At 34.4% G+C, this 18,975-nt stretch overlaps 1 protein-coding gene across 3 annotated transcripts in view; it reads left to right on the forward strand.

The window, feature by feature from the left end:
- The window catches only part of TDRD3 (tudor domain containing 3), a 174,780-nt gene that overhangs the window by 135,491 nt on the left and 20,314 nt on the right, over positions 1-18,975 (forward strand). For 2 of the 3 annotated variants that reach the window (XM_037140540.2, XM_053665473.1), the window contains exons 12-13: positions 1,760-1,885; positions 13,035-13,120. In XM_037140540.2, coding sequence (XP_036996435.2) covers positions 1,760-1,885; positions 13,035-13,120 — 212 coding nt within the window. The remainder of the gene's footprint in view (positions 1-1,759; positions 1,886-13,034; positions 13,121-18,975) is intronic. The other variant, XM_053665472.1, reaches the window with a different exon arrangement.

The raw sequence follows: 18,975 nt of genomic DNA on the forward strand, positions 1-18,975 counted from the left end.
TGGAGAGATGTGAATGAATTGGAAAATTTCAAGATGATGTCTCTAAACTTCCTAGCATCCAGACCTGGGAAGGAAACACCATGGATTAACTTAATAACCTTTGTAGTAAAAAGTTTACTAGTTAGTCAGTAAAAACAGATTTTTTTCCTGGTATATCCAGGGTAACTCATATTTTAGAGGGATATGGAGAATAAGACTTTCTGTTGCCTTTAGCATTTTCTGATTCTAATGAGTCTATTAGGAGATACTGTTAGAGTAGATAGTATTAGAGTTGAGTCTCCAACTAACCTAGTTAAAGAAATTATTCCCCTGGCTGGCGAAGCTCAGTGGATTGAGCACAGGCCTGCGAACCAGAGTATTGCGGTTTGATTCCCAGTCAGTGCACATGCCTGGGTTGCAGGCCAGTTCCCAGCGGGGGACACATGAGAGGCAACCACACATTGATATTTCTCTCCTACTCTTTCTCCTTCCCTTCCCCTCTCTCAAAAAATAAATAAATAAAATATTTAAAAAAATTATTTCTTAAGAGGAAATAGTTTTTTTATTTCTATTTTGTGTTCACTAAGCAACATTTCGACCTACAGTTTAGGTCCTAAATGGTTTGGTTCATAGTGAAGCAGTTCTCCAATTAGTTGACCTATTCCTAGTTACTTTAACAAATACGTTTTAAAATTGTACTTGTAATGTAAATCAGTTCCTTGTGGGTTTGTTAACATTAACAGAGCCAAGTAAAACTGGGTAAACTGAAACAATAAAAAATGTCCAGTCTTGCAGTGTCTAAAATCCAGTAACTCCTAGATATGAATAATGCGCTTACTTCGTACCTGAAGTGACATCTTTACTTCACCTCAGTTGCCTGTGGAGACAGTGGCAAAGAGCCTTTTTCTTTGTATTTATTTTTGCCATATATTTCTTTTTAAAAATAAATTGCTTCTGCTCTGGCTGGTGTAGCTCAGTGGATTGAGCCCGGGCCTGGGAACCAGACGATCGCAGTTCGATTCCCAGTCAGGGCACATGCCTGGGTTGCAGGCCAGTTCCCAGCAGGGGACACATGAGAAGCAATCATACATTGATATTTCTCTCCCTCTCTCCTTCCCTTCCCCTCTAAAGATAAATAAATAAAATCTTTTAAAAAATCAAAATTGCTTCTTAAGTATTTATTCTGATTATTACATAAGAATTGTCTTATCAGGGTTAGTCAGAGGACTTCAGTGGCTAACAACAAAGTATAACACTAGTCCTTTATGCACCCACTAGCATGCAAACATTCTCCTCCACTGAGCGTCTAGCTCTGTCCTGAATTTCTGCTACTTACTGCTCAGTGTATGTCAGAACTCATATGGATAAGATCATTTATCTTTTTTTTAGCTAATTCATGATTATTAAAGGTAAGATTTCTTTCTTAAATATATTATTCTCTTAAAATTTTTTCTTTAAAATATTGCACATGTGAATGTTGCTAAGAGAGTAAATCTTACAATTTTCATCACAAGAAAAAAATTCTTTACGGCGATAGACATTAAAATTATTGGGATCATTTTACACATTTACATATCAAACCACTATGTTGTACATCTAGAACTAATATAATGTTCTCTGTCATTTTTATCTCAAAATGGTAATTAATCTTAAGGAAGAACTAACCTTTAAAAAAAATGACACATTCTAACACTTCCATTATTTACATTCCCATCACATATTCCCCTTTGTAGTAGGCAGTGTCGATTGTCCTATTTAAAACTCCTTTTTGTCTCCTCAGTTTTACCGAGCAGAAGTTGAAGCTCTCCATTCTTCAGGGATGACCGCAGTAGTTAAATTCATCGATTATGGAAACTATGAAGAGGTGCTACTAAGCAACATCAAGCCCATTCAGACAGAGGCATGGGTACGTGATCCAAATTCTGTACATAGGCATAAGCTATTTTGAAGAAAATACATAGCTCTGAAAGATTAGTCATAGTAATACAAAATTTTCCAGTGGAAAAATATTTTAAATTTGTTAAGACTGGTCATCCTTAAAGTAAGATTTAATTTAATAATTACATTGGACTACAATAAAAATGAAAGCATCGGAATTACTTTTCCTGTATAATGCTTTTGTTATATTATGTTTTGGAAATAGGTGCCCTTATTTATATGTTTGCCAAAAATTTGTATGTGTAAAATTAGTTTTTATGCTTATTTTGTTACTTTAAATTTGACTGGATTCTGTCCAGCAGTTGTCACATTTAAATCTCCGTTGGATATATGTGTATTCTTTATTTTAGTTACATGTAAAATTAAGAAAAACACTTCAAAGTGTATATGAATTCACACTGCATGTACTACACACATATTTATATATGTATATGTACAGATTAACTATAAATAACTGTTTAATAATTATTTGATTATTTTTGATGCCAAATGTTATGTTGAAGCTATGTGACAATTTTGATGATATAATTTAGAATGTACTGGTTTCATGGAGTCCATTTTATTCAGGATTTATGTGACTTGATAATAGATAGATTCTCAACTACATTTCATCCAAAACAGGAAGATGAAGCATATTAAAATTAGTTTGATCAATCAGTGTTTCTCTCCCTTTCTCCCTCCCTCCCCTACTGTCTTTAAAGAAAAAAAAAAAGGGAGAATGAAGCCCTGACCCGCGTGGCTCAGTTGGTTGAACATCGTTTCGCAAAGCAAAAGGCCCCTGGTTCCATTTCCAGTCAGGGCACGTGCCTAGGTTGCAGGTTCGGTCGCCAGATGGGTTGTGTATGAGAGACAACAGATGGATGTTTCTCTTTCACATCAATGTTTGTCTCCCTTTCTTTGTCCCTCCCTTCCCCTTTCTCTGAAAAAAAAAAAGTTTGATAACTTTTAAAATGGTCTTTCTCCAATCTGTAGGTAGCTGTTAATATGCTTGTCATTAGAAGCCTAATCTGTAGCTATTTCCATAAAATATCAAAATGTACTAGAAAATTTTATCATCTAGACAGTAATTTTATCACTGAAGCATACATCGTTTTTTCTTGAACAGCTTTTAGTTTAATTTTGATTTTTTACATTTTTCTGTCATGACCTCAGTGTCATGCCCCAGCCCCCGAAAGATAAACAACAAAAAACCTTGTAGCTGTAATAACATTTTGGAACAGGGATCTTGATCCTTTATATTTTTATTCTAGAAAAACTATTATTTCTTAGGTAATTTATCATTATATCACTAATATCATTAATGGTTTTCTAAAAGTTACCTACTTTTTTCCTAAAAGCCCAAAGAAATATCATCAATATCTAACTTATGTCTTTTCTTTTGAGAAACTTGCACCCAAATTCTTGCCCTTTAGATCCCCATATGATGGCTAATTGCATTATTTTTTCTATTAATACTTACATCTTAATCCATTTTTATAGTAAAAGTAATTATTTATTGAGTCTGTATTTCTAGGAGTTCAGTCCTGGCTTGCTCCTCGTCATGTGCTTCCAAATGTTTTTAGCCATTCCCATCAGAGGTTAAAATAGAATTTTCACTTTTAGTTTTCTCTTTACTATTTAGAGATTTAATAAGAGATTAATTATATTCTTTTCTCCTTAAAGAGAATTTGTTTTCTTCATTTCTTCTCTACTTCCTTTATCTGTTCCAGGGTGGACATACGTGAGGAGCATGTTTGTCATTCCTCACTGTAGCTCTTCCATTCAAAAGGTGTTTGGTACTGAAGTGATGATTTTCTTTCCACAGTCAGTGACTTTTCCTCTCTGTCCTTCTCCCCATCCTCATAATCCTTATTTCTTTTCATTGGCTTTAGATCTACATAAACTCAGCTGGACAATAACTTTTATCAGGTCTCACAGCCCATGTAGGGATTTGTTCTGAACAACTGCAATATGTTCATAATCTTCCTACCCCTTTGTGAATACTCACATGTGCATTGTGCTACTTTTTTTTTTTACATATTTACTTTTTCTACAGTCAACTTAAAATCTAAGTCTTTTTAATCTTTTAAAAATCTTATTAGATGCTTGAAATATTTTTTAGGAAGGTAGATGCAGGATAGACTCACAAAGACTTTTGGAGATCCTGGTATTTCTTTTTTCCTACTTACAAATAATCAAGTGATTGCTGATGTTTTATAATTTCACATAAATTAAAATAACAAATTTTTTGGGTCATGAACATCATTATTGAGGATAAGATTGTCCTTTATTCCTTATCTGCATGTATAACAGACTCAGTTGTAGAACCATCTTCTTCTTGATACATAGAAGCCACCAGCTTAACATAGCTTCACCCATCTACATTAAAAAAATACCCAAAAAGCCCCTAAGGAAAAGTCTGTGTGGCTGTCAGTATATTTAATGTAGTTAGTGTAGAGTTCTCTTAGCCTCTGAGAGTGTGAATGTTTGGGTGTGTGAGCACTTCTTTGTGTAACTGGGGAACTGTAACAGGTTTGAAGTTAGTAAAAAACAAAACATTTACTATATCAGTAAGTAGGTAACTCCAGTTGGTAAGTTATACTAGGAAAATTAAAGGGCTGTAAAGGTGCAGTGAAGTTGTTAGAAGCCTTAGGACAGTTATTTACTCATACTACAGATTGTGTATTTTTTTCATTTTAACTTTTGCACTATATATATGCATTATGATTTTTCATTTTTAGATGATATTGTATATTTTATTAAGGATTATATTTGTTATTGGCACAAGATTTTGGAAAACCTCTTGTTTTCCTAAATGTAGCACCGATCATGTATTGAAGACTTTTTTAATAGTTTGTGGGGAAAACCCAAAAATCCTATATGTAAGCCAAAAGCCTTTATAGAAATCAGTTGCCTGTTTTGTGTCTTAAAGGTCTAAGGATAAATCATTAAATAAAAAGCAAGAAATATTAAGATACTCAGTGACTACGTTAATAGTCTCTTATATGGAAAATTAAAGTAAAAATTTAGTTAACAGTTTAAATCTGAGTATTAATATTTTCCATGAAGTTTAGGAATTATTTGCCTTAATTCTGTCTGTATATAAAATATCTATTTTCCTTTTCCATATGGATGTACCCTTTTATTTCCAGACATGCTAAGTCAGTGATGATATTTTAGATAGCAAAAATTTATATACTGATTCTGATTAAATACTTTATTTCCTCTAAAATGATTTACTAAACTTTGTGGTAAGTTACTTTTTTTTTTCTATCTTCATTTCACCTGGTTCTCTTAGCTATCATAAAATATTCTGTCTTAAATTTAGGGTCTTTATTATAGTGAACTCTAATTATCACATGTGAGTTTCACAGCTCATTCCGAATTGGATAAATGCCCTAATTGTTTTTCAAAAGTCTTTAAACATTGTAGAATTTTCCTTATTTTATTAAAGTAGCTGAAACATTAGGAGTCTTTGTAAAATTATACAGGGAGAAAACCATACTGTGTATTATTTTATATTTTTGACTACTGTATGAGAAAACATTAGGAGCAAAGATAACCTGCTATTTATGTTCCCTGCAGTCCCCTTCCAAGTTGGTTCCTCTTAACTCTAAAACCTATACCAGAAATCCAGTAAAAAGATGCCGTGGGCAATTTGGAATTACTGTAAAATCTGCTGGTGCTGCTACTCAGATGAACCTTTTGTGTTTTTAGGGTGGTGTTGCTTCTGAATTGCTTTTCTAAACCTGAAAAACACACTGTCAAGTCTTGATTCTCCAAGTATATTTATGACTTGAATTCCATTGAGACTTTTATGCCCTAAGAAATGTTGTAGAACATGCTAGTTTCTAAATGTTCCTTTCAGAATTTCATGGTATTTGCTTCTTGGTATCCAGAAATGATTATTGTTTATTGTTGTTTCAACTAGAAAAAATATTATTGTATAGATAATGGTAGTTCTAAGACCTTAACATACACATTATGGACAGTAATTCTGGACAGTAACAGATGATTGTTATCATCCTGATGATCATCCTGTTTTAACTGTTTTTCTGTAAAGAAAGGTATCAAGCCCCATTCTAGGTCAGGGATGCATGTTTGTAGGTAAAACCCCAAATTTCCTCCCACTGCACGAAGTTTGAAGAAAGTTCCAGTTCCAGTTGTGTGAAACAAACTTAAATATCTCATTGGGGTCTTTATTCATACTATTTGCAGCTTTAAAACAGAATAGAAATGGTGAAAATCTTGTTTACTGAAGTTTTCATTTAAATAACATTTAGGCCTTTCCACCACAGTTTAAAGATAAAATTAATATGAAAGAAAAAAGTGTGATTTAATGAATTTTATCTACTTAAGAAGTTCTTAACTATTTATTTAAACAATAAAATTTATTCTTAGGATGCTTTAGATTCTGTTTTTTAAAAAAGAATTATAATATGTATACTTCAATTTCAGCATACTTGAAGAAAAGAAATACCAGCCTTGAAGTTTACTTTTGAAGTAACTTTGTACAAAATTTATTTTATAAGGATATTCTAGTAAGCACATTTGGAAGTTACCTTTTCAAATTCAATTATGGTTCATAAGATCCATAAACTATTCTACCACTAATAAAATATTTTAAAAGAAACATATAATCAAAATAAACCACGACCTATTTACTGAGGAAGGACACTGAGAGTTGTGAGACACAAATTAATGAATTAAAATGCATCCCAGTTGTATTACAACCATACTAGTCATATTAGTAATTTTTATCACATAGTGAAAATGTTGGGCTGTCTTTATTTGTATTTGATATCCAAAGAAAATACTAGATATTAAAAAAGGACAATCATTTTAGAAACCATAACTTCATAAGAAAATTAGAATGTAACAGTGAGGTTTGGCCAATTAGTACCCAGTAAAAAGTCTAGGTACCTATTTCAGAAGGATTTTTATTCTTTGCTGATAAATTCTCATTAATAAATTAATTAGTGGGTGTAATTTACCATACTTAAATTTCTACATTGAAAACATAATGTGATTAAGGTCATTAAAATACATTTCTTCTACCATACCTATTTGGGGAAACTTCCCTTTCAAAGATGGCCACAGGGGCACTGTTGATTTTGTTTTGCAGCAAACAGAGTAAATAAGAATGAAACTGTGCAGCTAGTTGAGCCCCATTTACAACGTAATTTTTAAACCACGAGCAGTAGAATTTGGGGGCTTTTATGCAATATCTTTTAGCTTCATTTAATAAAGTTTGGTTGTATTTGATGTGGTTTATTGGTTTCTTCATCTATTCCCCAGGCTTTCCCAATCCCCACAGCAGGCTGTGGATTATACAAAGGCTTTCCTGGTGGCAGGGAAGCTGCTGACACAGGGAGAAGTGCTAGTTCATCAATGCACACCATGTACAAAGAGGTGTCACCTTAGATTGTGTCCATATCTACCTCCTGAAGCCCAAATTTAGTTTGCGATAACTAAATGTAACAGATAATTACCAAAATATTGAGATCTAGTTTTGATCTGGCTACATTATTCAATAGAGACATTTTATTTCACCATTTCAGTTAGTAATAAGAAAGCAATATGTTATTTTAGAACCTGTAGAAAAGTACTGTTTGAATTTCATTATCTGATAATAATATAATCTATTTAGAGGAAATGTACATAGAAATATCTTTAAAAGATTTCTGGATAATCTGAGTTTTCCTTTATTGAACAGTGAAAGTACAGATTAGATTATTATTTCATCTTTCTTTTTTTCTGAAGGTGAAATAACTCCCAAAGTGAAATAACATAGCAGGGTATTAGCTAAGATGTGCTTTCTTTTAAAGTTATTTTAATGATGACTCAGTTTTGTTTCTAACTTTACAGTTTATGAAAACAATTTAAGCCTTAAATTATTTAAGTATGAAGTTCCAAGTTAGTGTAACTGAAAAATCACAGCATTCTTGTTTTATAGGCATGAATAATGCCAGTGGACATCATGTTAAACTTTTGTCTTCTAAGCTGCCCTTTTACTAATGGTGGCCTACAGTATGGACTCCTGAATTATGATGTTGATTAAGAACTAAATTCATGGTGCTTTTGATTTCTCTTTCAAAGTAGTTTGGAGGAGGCATGGATGAGATCTAGAGCTAAAGGGGGCTGGGATTGTCAGATGAGCTTGTACTCCTTTGACATCTTGATTCAGTAGACCCAAGGTTTGTTCTTTTCTAAGTATAAATTTCTGTTACTTACCAGGACTTTTAAAACTATAATTTCAAACTATGCTGTATTTTACCATTCCTTTGCATATATATGCAATAGACTTGCTAATATACTCATTGTACAGGAAATAAAGGTAGTAAAACAAATGAATCTGAGGAACATTTTCATTTTATTTTATTTCTTCATTCCCCAAAAAGTTAATCTTATATATTGAGTATGTGCCTTGATGAGATACTCACGTCAGTATATTTTAAAGATTTTTATAAATCTGAAGAAGCAGCCTTTGTAAATTAAAAAAACAAATAACAAATACACACAACTCTCTCTTAGTTTCGGCCCAGAATGGCTATGAATGTGGCCCAACACAAAATCTTAAATTTAAAACCCTTTTTTTTTTTGCTCATCAGTTTTCTTTACTGTTTATATATTTAATGTGTGGCCCAAGATAACTCTTCTTCTTCCAGCATGGCCCAGAAATGCCAAAAGGTTAGACATACCTGCGTAGGTGGCATCTTTTGATTTAATGGACTACCTTTCCTACTGATCCTAATTTTCTGGACTCTATTGGACCTATGCTATTTGTTCTAGCATCATGTGCACTAGGCTTCAGTATCACACCTCTAGGAAAAGGATGGATTTGGTCTGTCTCCTTGTGAGAAATACTCTGATGTTACAAAACTTCCAGTTCCATTAAACTTGGAAATTATTGGGAAGAGTTTTACACCTTGGCTTGACATAACTCCCTTAGTGGCTTGTCATTGGCTGAGAGCTCCATTCAGAAGGTAAAGGAAGTACTACAACAGTGAGTACATTTTATTTGCCTTAAAACAATACAGTTTATTAAGAGTTAACATAATAAAGAGGTTCCAGTGAAGCAGATTTGACTGTCATAAGAATCATTATTTTTTTTGTACATACTTTTTCATGCCTAGTCCATCTAGCTCAGGGCTTTCTAAAATGTTCTGAGAACATTAGTCATGCTTCATGGTTAAATAAGTTTGAAAAATGCTGGGTTAAAAAAATTAAGTACACTTTTTGATCACAGGACTTCTTTAAGCCAGAAATAGACTAATATGTATTTTTAATCTCCGAGAGAGATATATAGTGGATATTGTTTCACAGACTTATTTGTTCAGGGAACACTTTTTTTTCTTTTTCTGTATAGAACTTGTTATGTAGAAAGTCTTTAGAAGATGCTTTTGTTTTAGCTCTCTCCTTAACTTCTTTCTAAATTTCAAATGTCCCATCTGTAAAATAGGGTGAAGATTTATCTTTAGAATATATAGTTTTAGATATTCCAAACTTCTTATTAATAATATAATCAGATATTTTTATTTTATAAGAAGTGTATAAAAGTTAATTTCTCCTCAGACATGTCCCAAGAATCTTTACCTTTCTGTGAATAGAGGACAAAATATATTCCTGAAATTTTATGCCCCTTCTGAGAACTTTTGCCATTAGTCATAGTGTTTTATTACATAAAAATAAAATGAAGATTCTATTTTACGTGTAACTATATACAAAGCTCACTAGTCCTTTAATTCTGGAAACTTTTTATGTATTAACTTTTAGAAATTGGCTTTTGTGAAGACTCCCATCATAGCTTTTCTAATATTGTTGCCCTTTTCTGTAATTCTCACCTCATGCCCACCGGGTATTATTTACATGTTCCAGCAGTAAGGCGTTTTCCTTATTTGTGGTTTCGTATTAATTCTTCTTCAACAGTCTAGTCTAAGGCAAAACCTGAAACCTTTTTTTTTTGTTGTTAAGCTAGCATTGGCTACTAAATCAGAAGAAAGTGTCAAAGAAAGTTGATTCCACTGGGTGTGTGGGCTTTCTTAAATAAAGAAGAGTACTCCAAAAAATCCCAAAATTCTATTTTGTGTCATCATTAGCTCTTTTTCTGCTAGGACAATGTGTTCTGAAGCTTTTTGATGGTATCGTTTTCATTTACTAAAGGCCTTCTAGAGAATAAACTCTTATGCTTAACTGCTCTAGATCTCCTGTTCTTATTTTCCTGATAAAATAACAGACTTGATAATCTTGAATCTAATTCCAAAATCTACTTGAGAGTTCTGGAGGGGAAAAAACTCATTTTAAGAAACATGCCCTCTCCAAGCATTTATAAACAAGGGCAGAGTTTATGATTGGAAAATAGCTAGTCTAAGTGCAAAGAAACTGTCTAAATAAGTAGTAGGTAAATGCTATGTGTACCATCTCTTTTAGTGCTTGAGAGAATCTGAATTTTAAGTGAGCATGTGCCCTGGTTTGGTAGCAGAAACAGTAGAAGGAGGTCAGTAATTGTTTGTCGAATGATTCACGTAGTCCAGATGGTAACCTTCAGTACTGACGAGCTCTTCAGACATCAAACTCTGGTATGACAGTTTCATATGATAGTTTTCAACAAATTTTTTTAGTGCTTTTTGTAACAAAGCTACTTTGGAAAATAGATTGACCTATATACCCAAGGAATTAAAATGATATAGAAGAAGAAGATATATTTTCCTCCTTCCAGAAGCCATCTAATACATATTAATAAGGCCTCCATCAAACTGGGGTGATTCCGTTCTGGGAACTGTTGTTGGCATGGTTCCTGACAGAATTTTGTTATACATGTTAAATGAATGGGATAGAATGAGGAAAGTAAGTGGAAAAGCCAACATTGACTTTTCAGAACTAGTATTAATGTTAACTACCTTTTATTGGCATTTTTGTCTTGCCTAAAGAATGCTCATTTTTTCTACAGATCATCTGATTGGGAAATTAGGGTCAACCCTCTTGGGCATGTTTAACAAAGACCTTATAATACAAAGTAAAATATTCAAACTCAGTTTAATTCTGTTTCTGTATGGTTCAAATTCTAAAATTTTTGTACTTGTGATTTTTTTAAATGTTGGTAACCATTTTTGGTACCATATACCAAATGATTTAAGAGAATATAAAGAGCTTTGGCTGGTGTGGCTTAGTGAATTGAGCTCCAGCCTGTGAACTAAAGGGTCACCAGTTCCATTCCCCGTCAGGACACACACCCGGGTTGTGGGCCAGGTCCCCAGTAGGGAGCATGCAAGAGGCAACCGCACATTGATGTTTCTCTCCCTCTCCTTCTCCCTACCTTTCCCTCTGTCTAAAAATAAACAAATAAGTAATCTTTAAAAAAGAGAATATAAAGAGCACTTTATTTTGAAAAGACAAATAAGGCTTAAATAATGTAGGGAAAAGTACACTAATATATTTTTTTCTTCATAAGGTGATCAGATAATATAAACTTTATTTTTAAGAATCCCTGAATTTGAATATCAGTACCCAAAGAATGTTAGACTTAATTAGATTTTTAAAATACAGACTTGACAACTTAAAGGGAAAAGGGAGACATATTAAAAGCTTGTGAGTATTAGTACTTATTCAAATTTTTTTTCTGTTCTAGGTAAAACCTTTTTCTTTCTTTGTATTCTTCGCCTTCCCTTCTGCTCTTCTTTACTTTTATGCAAAAGAGGCTCCCCCTCTTTCTCCTTTTCCTCTTCCATTTAATTTTTTTATGTCAGTTTGCCCTTTTTTTTCCATCTTAAAAGTAACAAGTGACTTTTAACTCTTTAGTTGCATATGTCTCCTGTCAGATAGGACTGATGCTCAAATGAAGTCTGGTTAAACAGAGCCTCTAAAACCTTTCGGAAGAACTAAATGATATGCCTGGTTGATCCCTTCTAGGCCCTGATCAGGGTTAATGCTTCCTGAGCACCTGGCCCCACTGGTCGTAGTTCTCATAAATGGAAAGACTATTGGAGACTGAGATGTATTGGAGCCGATTATAAAACCATCTAGAAATGAAAAGAAATTGGTTCTATGCTCAGTCCACTTAAATTGTATCCTCAATTCTTAGGAAGTAGGCAAAGAAAAAAGAAAAATTCTCATTAAATATGTTAAAAACTTAGTTAAGATGAGAAATTAAAATATGTAAATTTCTGAGAAAAATTATAGAACTATTCAAGAAACTAGGACTGGAAATTTTAAATTTTGTTATAGAAAATGAATTATAAATGGCTACATTAAAATCATTTTAGATATATCTTAGAAAGGAATATAAGATTACAGCTTGAAAAAGACATCTCAAAAAGACGCACACATTTTCTTTTAATTTGCTGAAAATATTTAAAATTGCTCATGAAAAGACTGATTATTTTGTCCATTCATAATTGCTTTAATGAAAATAATCACTGAGCCCTGGCCAGTACACCTTAGTTGGTTGGAATGTTATCCCATAGACCATAAGGTTACAGGTTCGATTCCTGGTCAGGGAACACACCCAAGTTGTGGGTTCAGTTCTGGTAGGGGCCTGTATGAGAAGGCAGCCAATGGATGTTTCCCTCCCACAGCTTTGTTTCTCTCACTCTCACTCTCTCCCTTCCTCTCTCTGTTAAAGCAATGAAAACGTGTTCTCGGGTAAGGATAAAAAAGGAAAAGAATCACCGGGGGGAAGATGATTAAGATAGAAAAAAAAAAGACCATAGAGTATGTTAAAAGTAGATTTGGTATTTTGATTCTTAAGCATTTCTCAAGATAATTTCTTAAATGGTGTAATTTAAAAGGTTTGCCTGAAACTGCAAAACAAAATCTTTTAAACAAACTGCTTTAAATAATATCAATTATAAGAGTAAGTTTTCCTTTCTGAAATGAGAATTACTATGCCTGAGGTTCCAATAAATTTCACATAAATGACAAAAGTGTAGCCAAAAATAGTTCCAACATTGTTTGCTATTTATTGCCATTCTTGGGCCTGAGGCTGAGAAACATTTTCAGATTGCTTTATCCTGAAAGAATTTGATGAAAGGGGTCACTGAGAGTTAAATGTCTGCTCTGCTTGGCCTTTGAATGAAGGGGAAAGGGCAAGGCCGGTCTTGGGCAAATTACTTCCACCTCCCTTTTTGCCCCTGCTTCAGCTCCAGGGGAGCTGGAAATGCACAGGAGGAATCAGAAGACCTGGGTCGTGTCCTGGCTCTGCCACTTACTACCTATGTGACTTTGGGTAAGTTACTTAATATCTCTGGGTCTCAGTTTCAGTACAGGGTTGTTGTGAACATTAAGTCATATGATGGTGAAAATGTGCTTTGTAATCTCCCAAGGTCTATAAAAACATACACTTTTATTGTCATAATATTGACCTTTTCCATGCCTATTCTTCCGTAGTGTAGTGTCCTCAGCTATGCATTTGTAAAGCAACCCAAAATGACTTAACTCTTTTTGCTTCTCCCTGTGCCCTCTCCATACTGGAACTCTTATTTCTATTCTCTGCATGCTTTAGAGTTGAGTATTCTAAGAATATTAAACCAGGCTGGTAAACTAATCATCACTGTGGAGTGTGGGTTTTTTTAATCTCTTGCACTCCCTCCCACCTTTCTTCTTTAATTTTAGAATTACATACCTAGAAACATCAAAGCATCTTTAATTCATGGAAACTTGGACAATGTTGGGAGAAAGATGTGTGGCTGAGGGCAGTGTCTTAAACCCAGTTACCCAGATCAGTCCTCCGTTAGTTAGGAAGGTTGACTGGGAAAATGGGAGAAGGATGGTGCCTCAAGCCCTTTCTTACCCTCTGCAGAAAAGGACATGGCAATGGTTCAAAGCTCTTAAGCAGTCTCACTGGAAACCTAGATCCTTCACTTGAGGAGTGCTCATAGAAGAGACAAGGGGTTTGGTAGCCATTTCTTTGACAATATCTGACTTGATCTTGTCTTTGATTCTCAGTAAAGTAAGTGTTAGGCCACCTTCAGCCAAACTAAATGTACAATGCCTATTATCTTTACTGGGTGCTCAGTTTAGAGAGGCAGCATGGGCTAAGACAGGAAAGCAAACGAAAACAAAACTTGTCTTCTGGGTCACATCTGGTTTCAGATTAAGAGACCTTTATGAGAACATAAGAAGAGTTTATAGCTCTACTTGGTCCAAGCTTCCCCCGTAATCTAAGAATGCTTTATCTGGCTATGTGGAAATAATAGTAATAATGGCTTCTCACGTGAACTGCTTGCCATTAATGCCTAATTACCGTGGAGCCCAATAATGGTTACTCGTGTGATGATTGATTAACTTTCTTTAAGATTTTACTTTTTATTTTATTTTTATTTTATTTTTACAGCCTTGAACCATTGACGTATGCTCAATATGGTTTCTTGCTGAAGTAGCAGTGTCATCTCTAATTTCTAAAAAATTAGAAATTTTGAACCCAGGTAGCATTCAAATGCAAATTGAAACAGTTAAGCACAGTGTTAAATTTGGGAGTTAATGGGAAAAATTAAATGATAATGCTTATGCTGGCAAAGATGCAGTAGTGTGAGTGTTCGTATACATTCCTAATGACATTATAAATTGGCATGATTTTTTTCCAAGCCATAAAAGTGTTCCTACCTTTTAAGCCAGTAATCCCACAGCTGTTAATTTCTCCTACAGAAAGATCAAAGGAAATAAGTGAATTGCTGGGAGATAATTAATGCAGCATATAATAGTAAAACACTAGGCGCTACCTAAGTGCCCAACAATAAGAAAATGGTAAAATAAATTATTATCCATCTGTGAGGTGAAATATTATACAGCTGTGATTAAAAAATCATTACCAAGGTTGTAATATCTTTGAGAAATATTTATAATAAGTGAATAAAAGTAATTTGAACATCATTATACTCCTGGTAGTTTTAGAGTAGTAGAGTTATATATAATCTGTGTATATATACATATATTTTTCAATTTTATAAACTTTCTGTAATTTTATATTATATAATTTATTTGAAAAAGTAAAAACAAGAAAAAATAGCAAGAAGAAAATTGATCATGGTTAGGGAATTTTAGTGTATTTTTTATTTAAATTCCTAAAATTTGCAAAAAGGATCTGAAAATATGGGCGTTTAAAAAAATAAAAACTTCTTAATTTCTAACTTTGCCCTTGTTTCTCCATTGAGGTTAACAGCAACGCGATTATGGTTTTTCATGATAAGATACCATGATTCTTTAGTTTATTTCTGTCTTTAATTAGTAAATGAAATACCTGTACAAATAAACCAGTAGACTTACATCTACAAAGCTGTACCACATTGCTTTCACTCTGCCCATGCTATCTACTTCCCAGTTCCCTGCAAAATTCTTATTGATACTTCTCCACAACACTTACATACCTTTATAATTCATTCTCCCAAAAGTGTTTTCAAATGCTAAGCAAATTACATGTCTCATATGAAATGTTTATTTAATCAGTACTTACCTACCGTTCATAATTCAAGAATATGTTACTATGTAGTTATGATATTTTGTCAGATTCCTTATCCTGGTTTTAGTATTTGATGTAGTATTAAGCTATTAAGTATGAAGTTAAATTTTTACATTTTGAAGTTTTTCTATTAACTTACAATTTCAAATACATGTTAATTTATTGCAAAAAATGTTTTGAGCACTTATGTGGCTTTATCGTTCCACGCTGCACAGTGTTGGCACAGTACAGTTCCTTAGCATGATTATGTACTAGAAAGCAGGAATGCCCAGATGAAAGTCTCCACCCTCAAGGAGTTACAGGCTATCAGAGGAGCCCAGCAAGTAATCTAGCATCTGTTCTTCATGATCAGAGCACTTATGGAGAGCACCTAGCTCAGTTAGGAACAGACTCAGCAGAAGCAAGGGCCTCCCAGAATCTTCCAGTACCAAACAGTGCACCATCACACAAACCCTGTCTCCACCTTGCCCTGCTTTGTTTTCTGCATGTCCCATTCCTGTCTCCAGTCCCTCAGTGAAATCGATGTTAGAACAGGACTTTGGCTCAGCCAATACTTCAGCCTTCAGATGGGCATCTGAAACAGAAGGTGCTTTCAATAAATATTTGTTGAATATGAATGAGATTTAATATGTGTCTTGAAAGTCTTGAAGAGCAGTTAGGACTTAATTTGGGGGGAAAAGGGAGGAAAATGAGAACAGAAAAGGCAAGAAAAGTGTAGGAGGGCATGGTAGGGTAAGGTATTTTGGCAGCACTATAATTTAGGTGTAGCGAATGCCTGTAGATGAGGCCGAAAAGGCCGATGAGGTCAAGGGATGAACAGTCAAGCAGGTTATTTTTATCCCTCAGACTAGGAACAACGAGGGATTTTAGACACGGGAGTGTCATGATGTGATCTGTGCTGTAAGAAATTATTGCCTGTAGTATAGAAAATGGGTTTCAGTGAAAGTAGAGAGCACAGCCATCAGAATTTGGGCTAAGAGCCTGGGTGAGATTGCCAGGAAAAACTGAAAAAAGAGATAAGACAGGACTGGGCTTAGACTTAATGGGGAATTTCAGGGTGGAAGGGTGGTTATGGTGTTGCCTGGGCAGACAAGGGGTTTGGCAGTGGGGGCAGGTGCTGAATCTGTAATATAAAATGTTGGAGCCCTGGCCCATTGTCTCAGTTAGTTGGAACATTGTCCCATAGGCTGAAAGATTGTGAGTTTGATTCCCAGTCAAGGCGCATATACCCAGGTTGTGTGTTCAGTCTCTGGTTGGGTCGCATTTGAGGAGGCAACCAATTGATGTTTCTCTCTCACATTAATGCTTCTCTCTGTCTGTCTCTCTAAGAGCAATAAAAAAGGTCTTTGGTAAGGATAAAAAAGTAAATGTTGGAAAGGTTATAGAAGATAAGAATTGAACACTGGTTTGACAATCAACAGGTGGCAGATAACAGTAGAAGGCACTTTTTCAGGGGAATGGTGGACGTGCAGCATGACTTGTAGTTTTTGAGAGTAAATGGGAAATAAGAAAACGAATGTAGACTACTTTTAAAGTCTTGGTTGTGAAGATACAGAGGATATAAATAAAGACTAAAGAAGCTCAGGTCACAAGCCCACTCATGTTTACATCAAAGGCATAGGGAAGCAAAAGAGAGGAGAGGTTGTAAAAGTAGGAGTAAGGATTAAAAAAAAATTAGTGCACAGAAAGTGGAATAAAATCACCAGTGACTTTGGGTATGCTGAGGGACACTACAGAGAGGAGAGGAAATAAGTAAATACAGGTGCGGGTAAGGGTAAGTTGTTGGTTTCAGGGAAGGAAGTTGAGTAATTCCTTACTACTTACTGAACTATTATCTGCAGAAAGCAGGTAATCTGTTGAAAGCAGTAAGGTCAGGAGCATGAGAGGATTTTTCAAGAGGTATGTGAAGATTTAGAAACTGCTCAGCAGAGTGGGAGAGGTTGCTGACCAAGAATGCATTTTCACAGCAGAGCGTTTAACCCTTAGTAAAAATGTACAAAGCCCTCAGTGATATAGTTCATTCTCAGTTTCTAGTCTTTTTTTGCCCCTCTCCAGTTTCTAGTCTTTTAAGTAGCTGCAAGAAAAGTGTCAGTGGATATATAGGTGAAAAGAACAGTCTGTGTTTATTCAGAAGTTAGCAGCTGACCACTAAGCCAGTTTTCAGTAGAGATTCTCATTAGGGACTGCATATTTGAAAGTCCAGATGGTCATAATGAACCTTGTTACCAGTATTGCCCTAAAACCTCAGCAAATTCGACACTGGAAAATGCCCTGTGAAGATGGTTTTCGGCTCTTGCTAGTAACATTAATATAATCCTAGGGATTTTAAGTTAACAAAATTTTGGCCTTCTTGAGCTAATCTTCATGCCTGGTAGTGATACAGTAAATAAGTGAAAATGTTAAACTGCTGTTTAATCTCATAAGATTTAACCTATTTTCACTTCATCTCTTCACTAACTCATTCATAGAGATTATCCTAACATGGACACAGCTTTAAAAGAGGAAAACAATTTTAAATGCTCCTAACTGTTGTGCGACAATTATAAAAAGTTATCTACCACTCACCACCAGTGAGTCAAAAAAACAAAATCCAAATAAGAAACCAAGTAATCCTGTTAAACACATAAGCTCTTTTACAATCACAGGGCTCATTGAATATTCTTGTTCTGTCCCCCATTGAAGGGGATGGCCCATCACTGACACTTGTTCCCATTCTAATTGCTACCACGTCAAAATATTGATAAGGGTCTAAAAAGAGCCTGAACAACTCTCATTAAAAGAGCTTAGGAAAAAGTCTGTCTGAAAGTTCTTGGCACCAAATGTGATAACACTCATTAAACAGAAACAAATACTATGAGGTTTATCAAATTATGAAATTAATAAACATCCCTTATTTAAAATATAAGTTCTTAGGTAAATTTAGGTCCTTGCCAGTTAACTATACAAAACAGAATTATTTGTATTCATCTGAGTCTCTGAGGACACATGTCTTGGAACATGTAATAGTTAATGTGAAAAATCTGCTGTGAAAATATTTGTATTGGTGAATTTTACCACTTTATTACACTTTGCTTCCCAGTCGTCATGTTCTCAGGGGAGTTAACACTCCATGCCTACAGATAGGAAGGGGAGGAGACATGAACTCAAATGAATTTTATAAGATTTGTCTCAGTAAAGACAACTGCCTCTGGGTTCCTTTCTTCAGTTTAAGAAAAATGAGCATGTTGCTAATTGACAAGATTCTGAGCCTCCCTCAAGTATTACATTGGTTATTAACACCAATAATTGTGAAATTCCTTTGTAAAGTGCCACACAAAGGCTCGCTTAGCATCATGTGCTAGGTTCTCAACCTCTGTAACTCACTGGGATAATAGAAAAACTGTTGTGTTTTTCTACATATTTCTATATATTGTGTAATAACCATTGATTCTCTCAACTAGAGTGTGCAGTCCTCAGAGTAGACAGCATTGTGGATAATGTGTGTTTTTCAGTAAGAACCATGACATCTACATGATATATCCACTTTGTATTATTAATTTTGTGACGTATTTATTATGTAAATGAGATGGAAAGCTCTTGATTTTGATCTGTTTTTGTAATCATCATTAGAGTTGAACATGGTCGGT

This window comes from Artibeus jamaicensis, unplaced genomic scaffold, assembly GCF_021234435.1.
Source record: "Artibeus jamaicensis isolate MK-2021 breed Jamaican fruit bat unplaced genomic scaffold, CSHL_Jam_final contig_415, whole genome shotgun sequence".
NCBI lineage: Eukaryota > Metazoa > Chordata > Mammalia > Chiroptera > Phyllostomidae > Artibeus > Artibeus jamaicensis.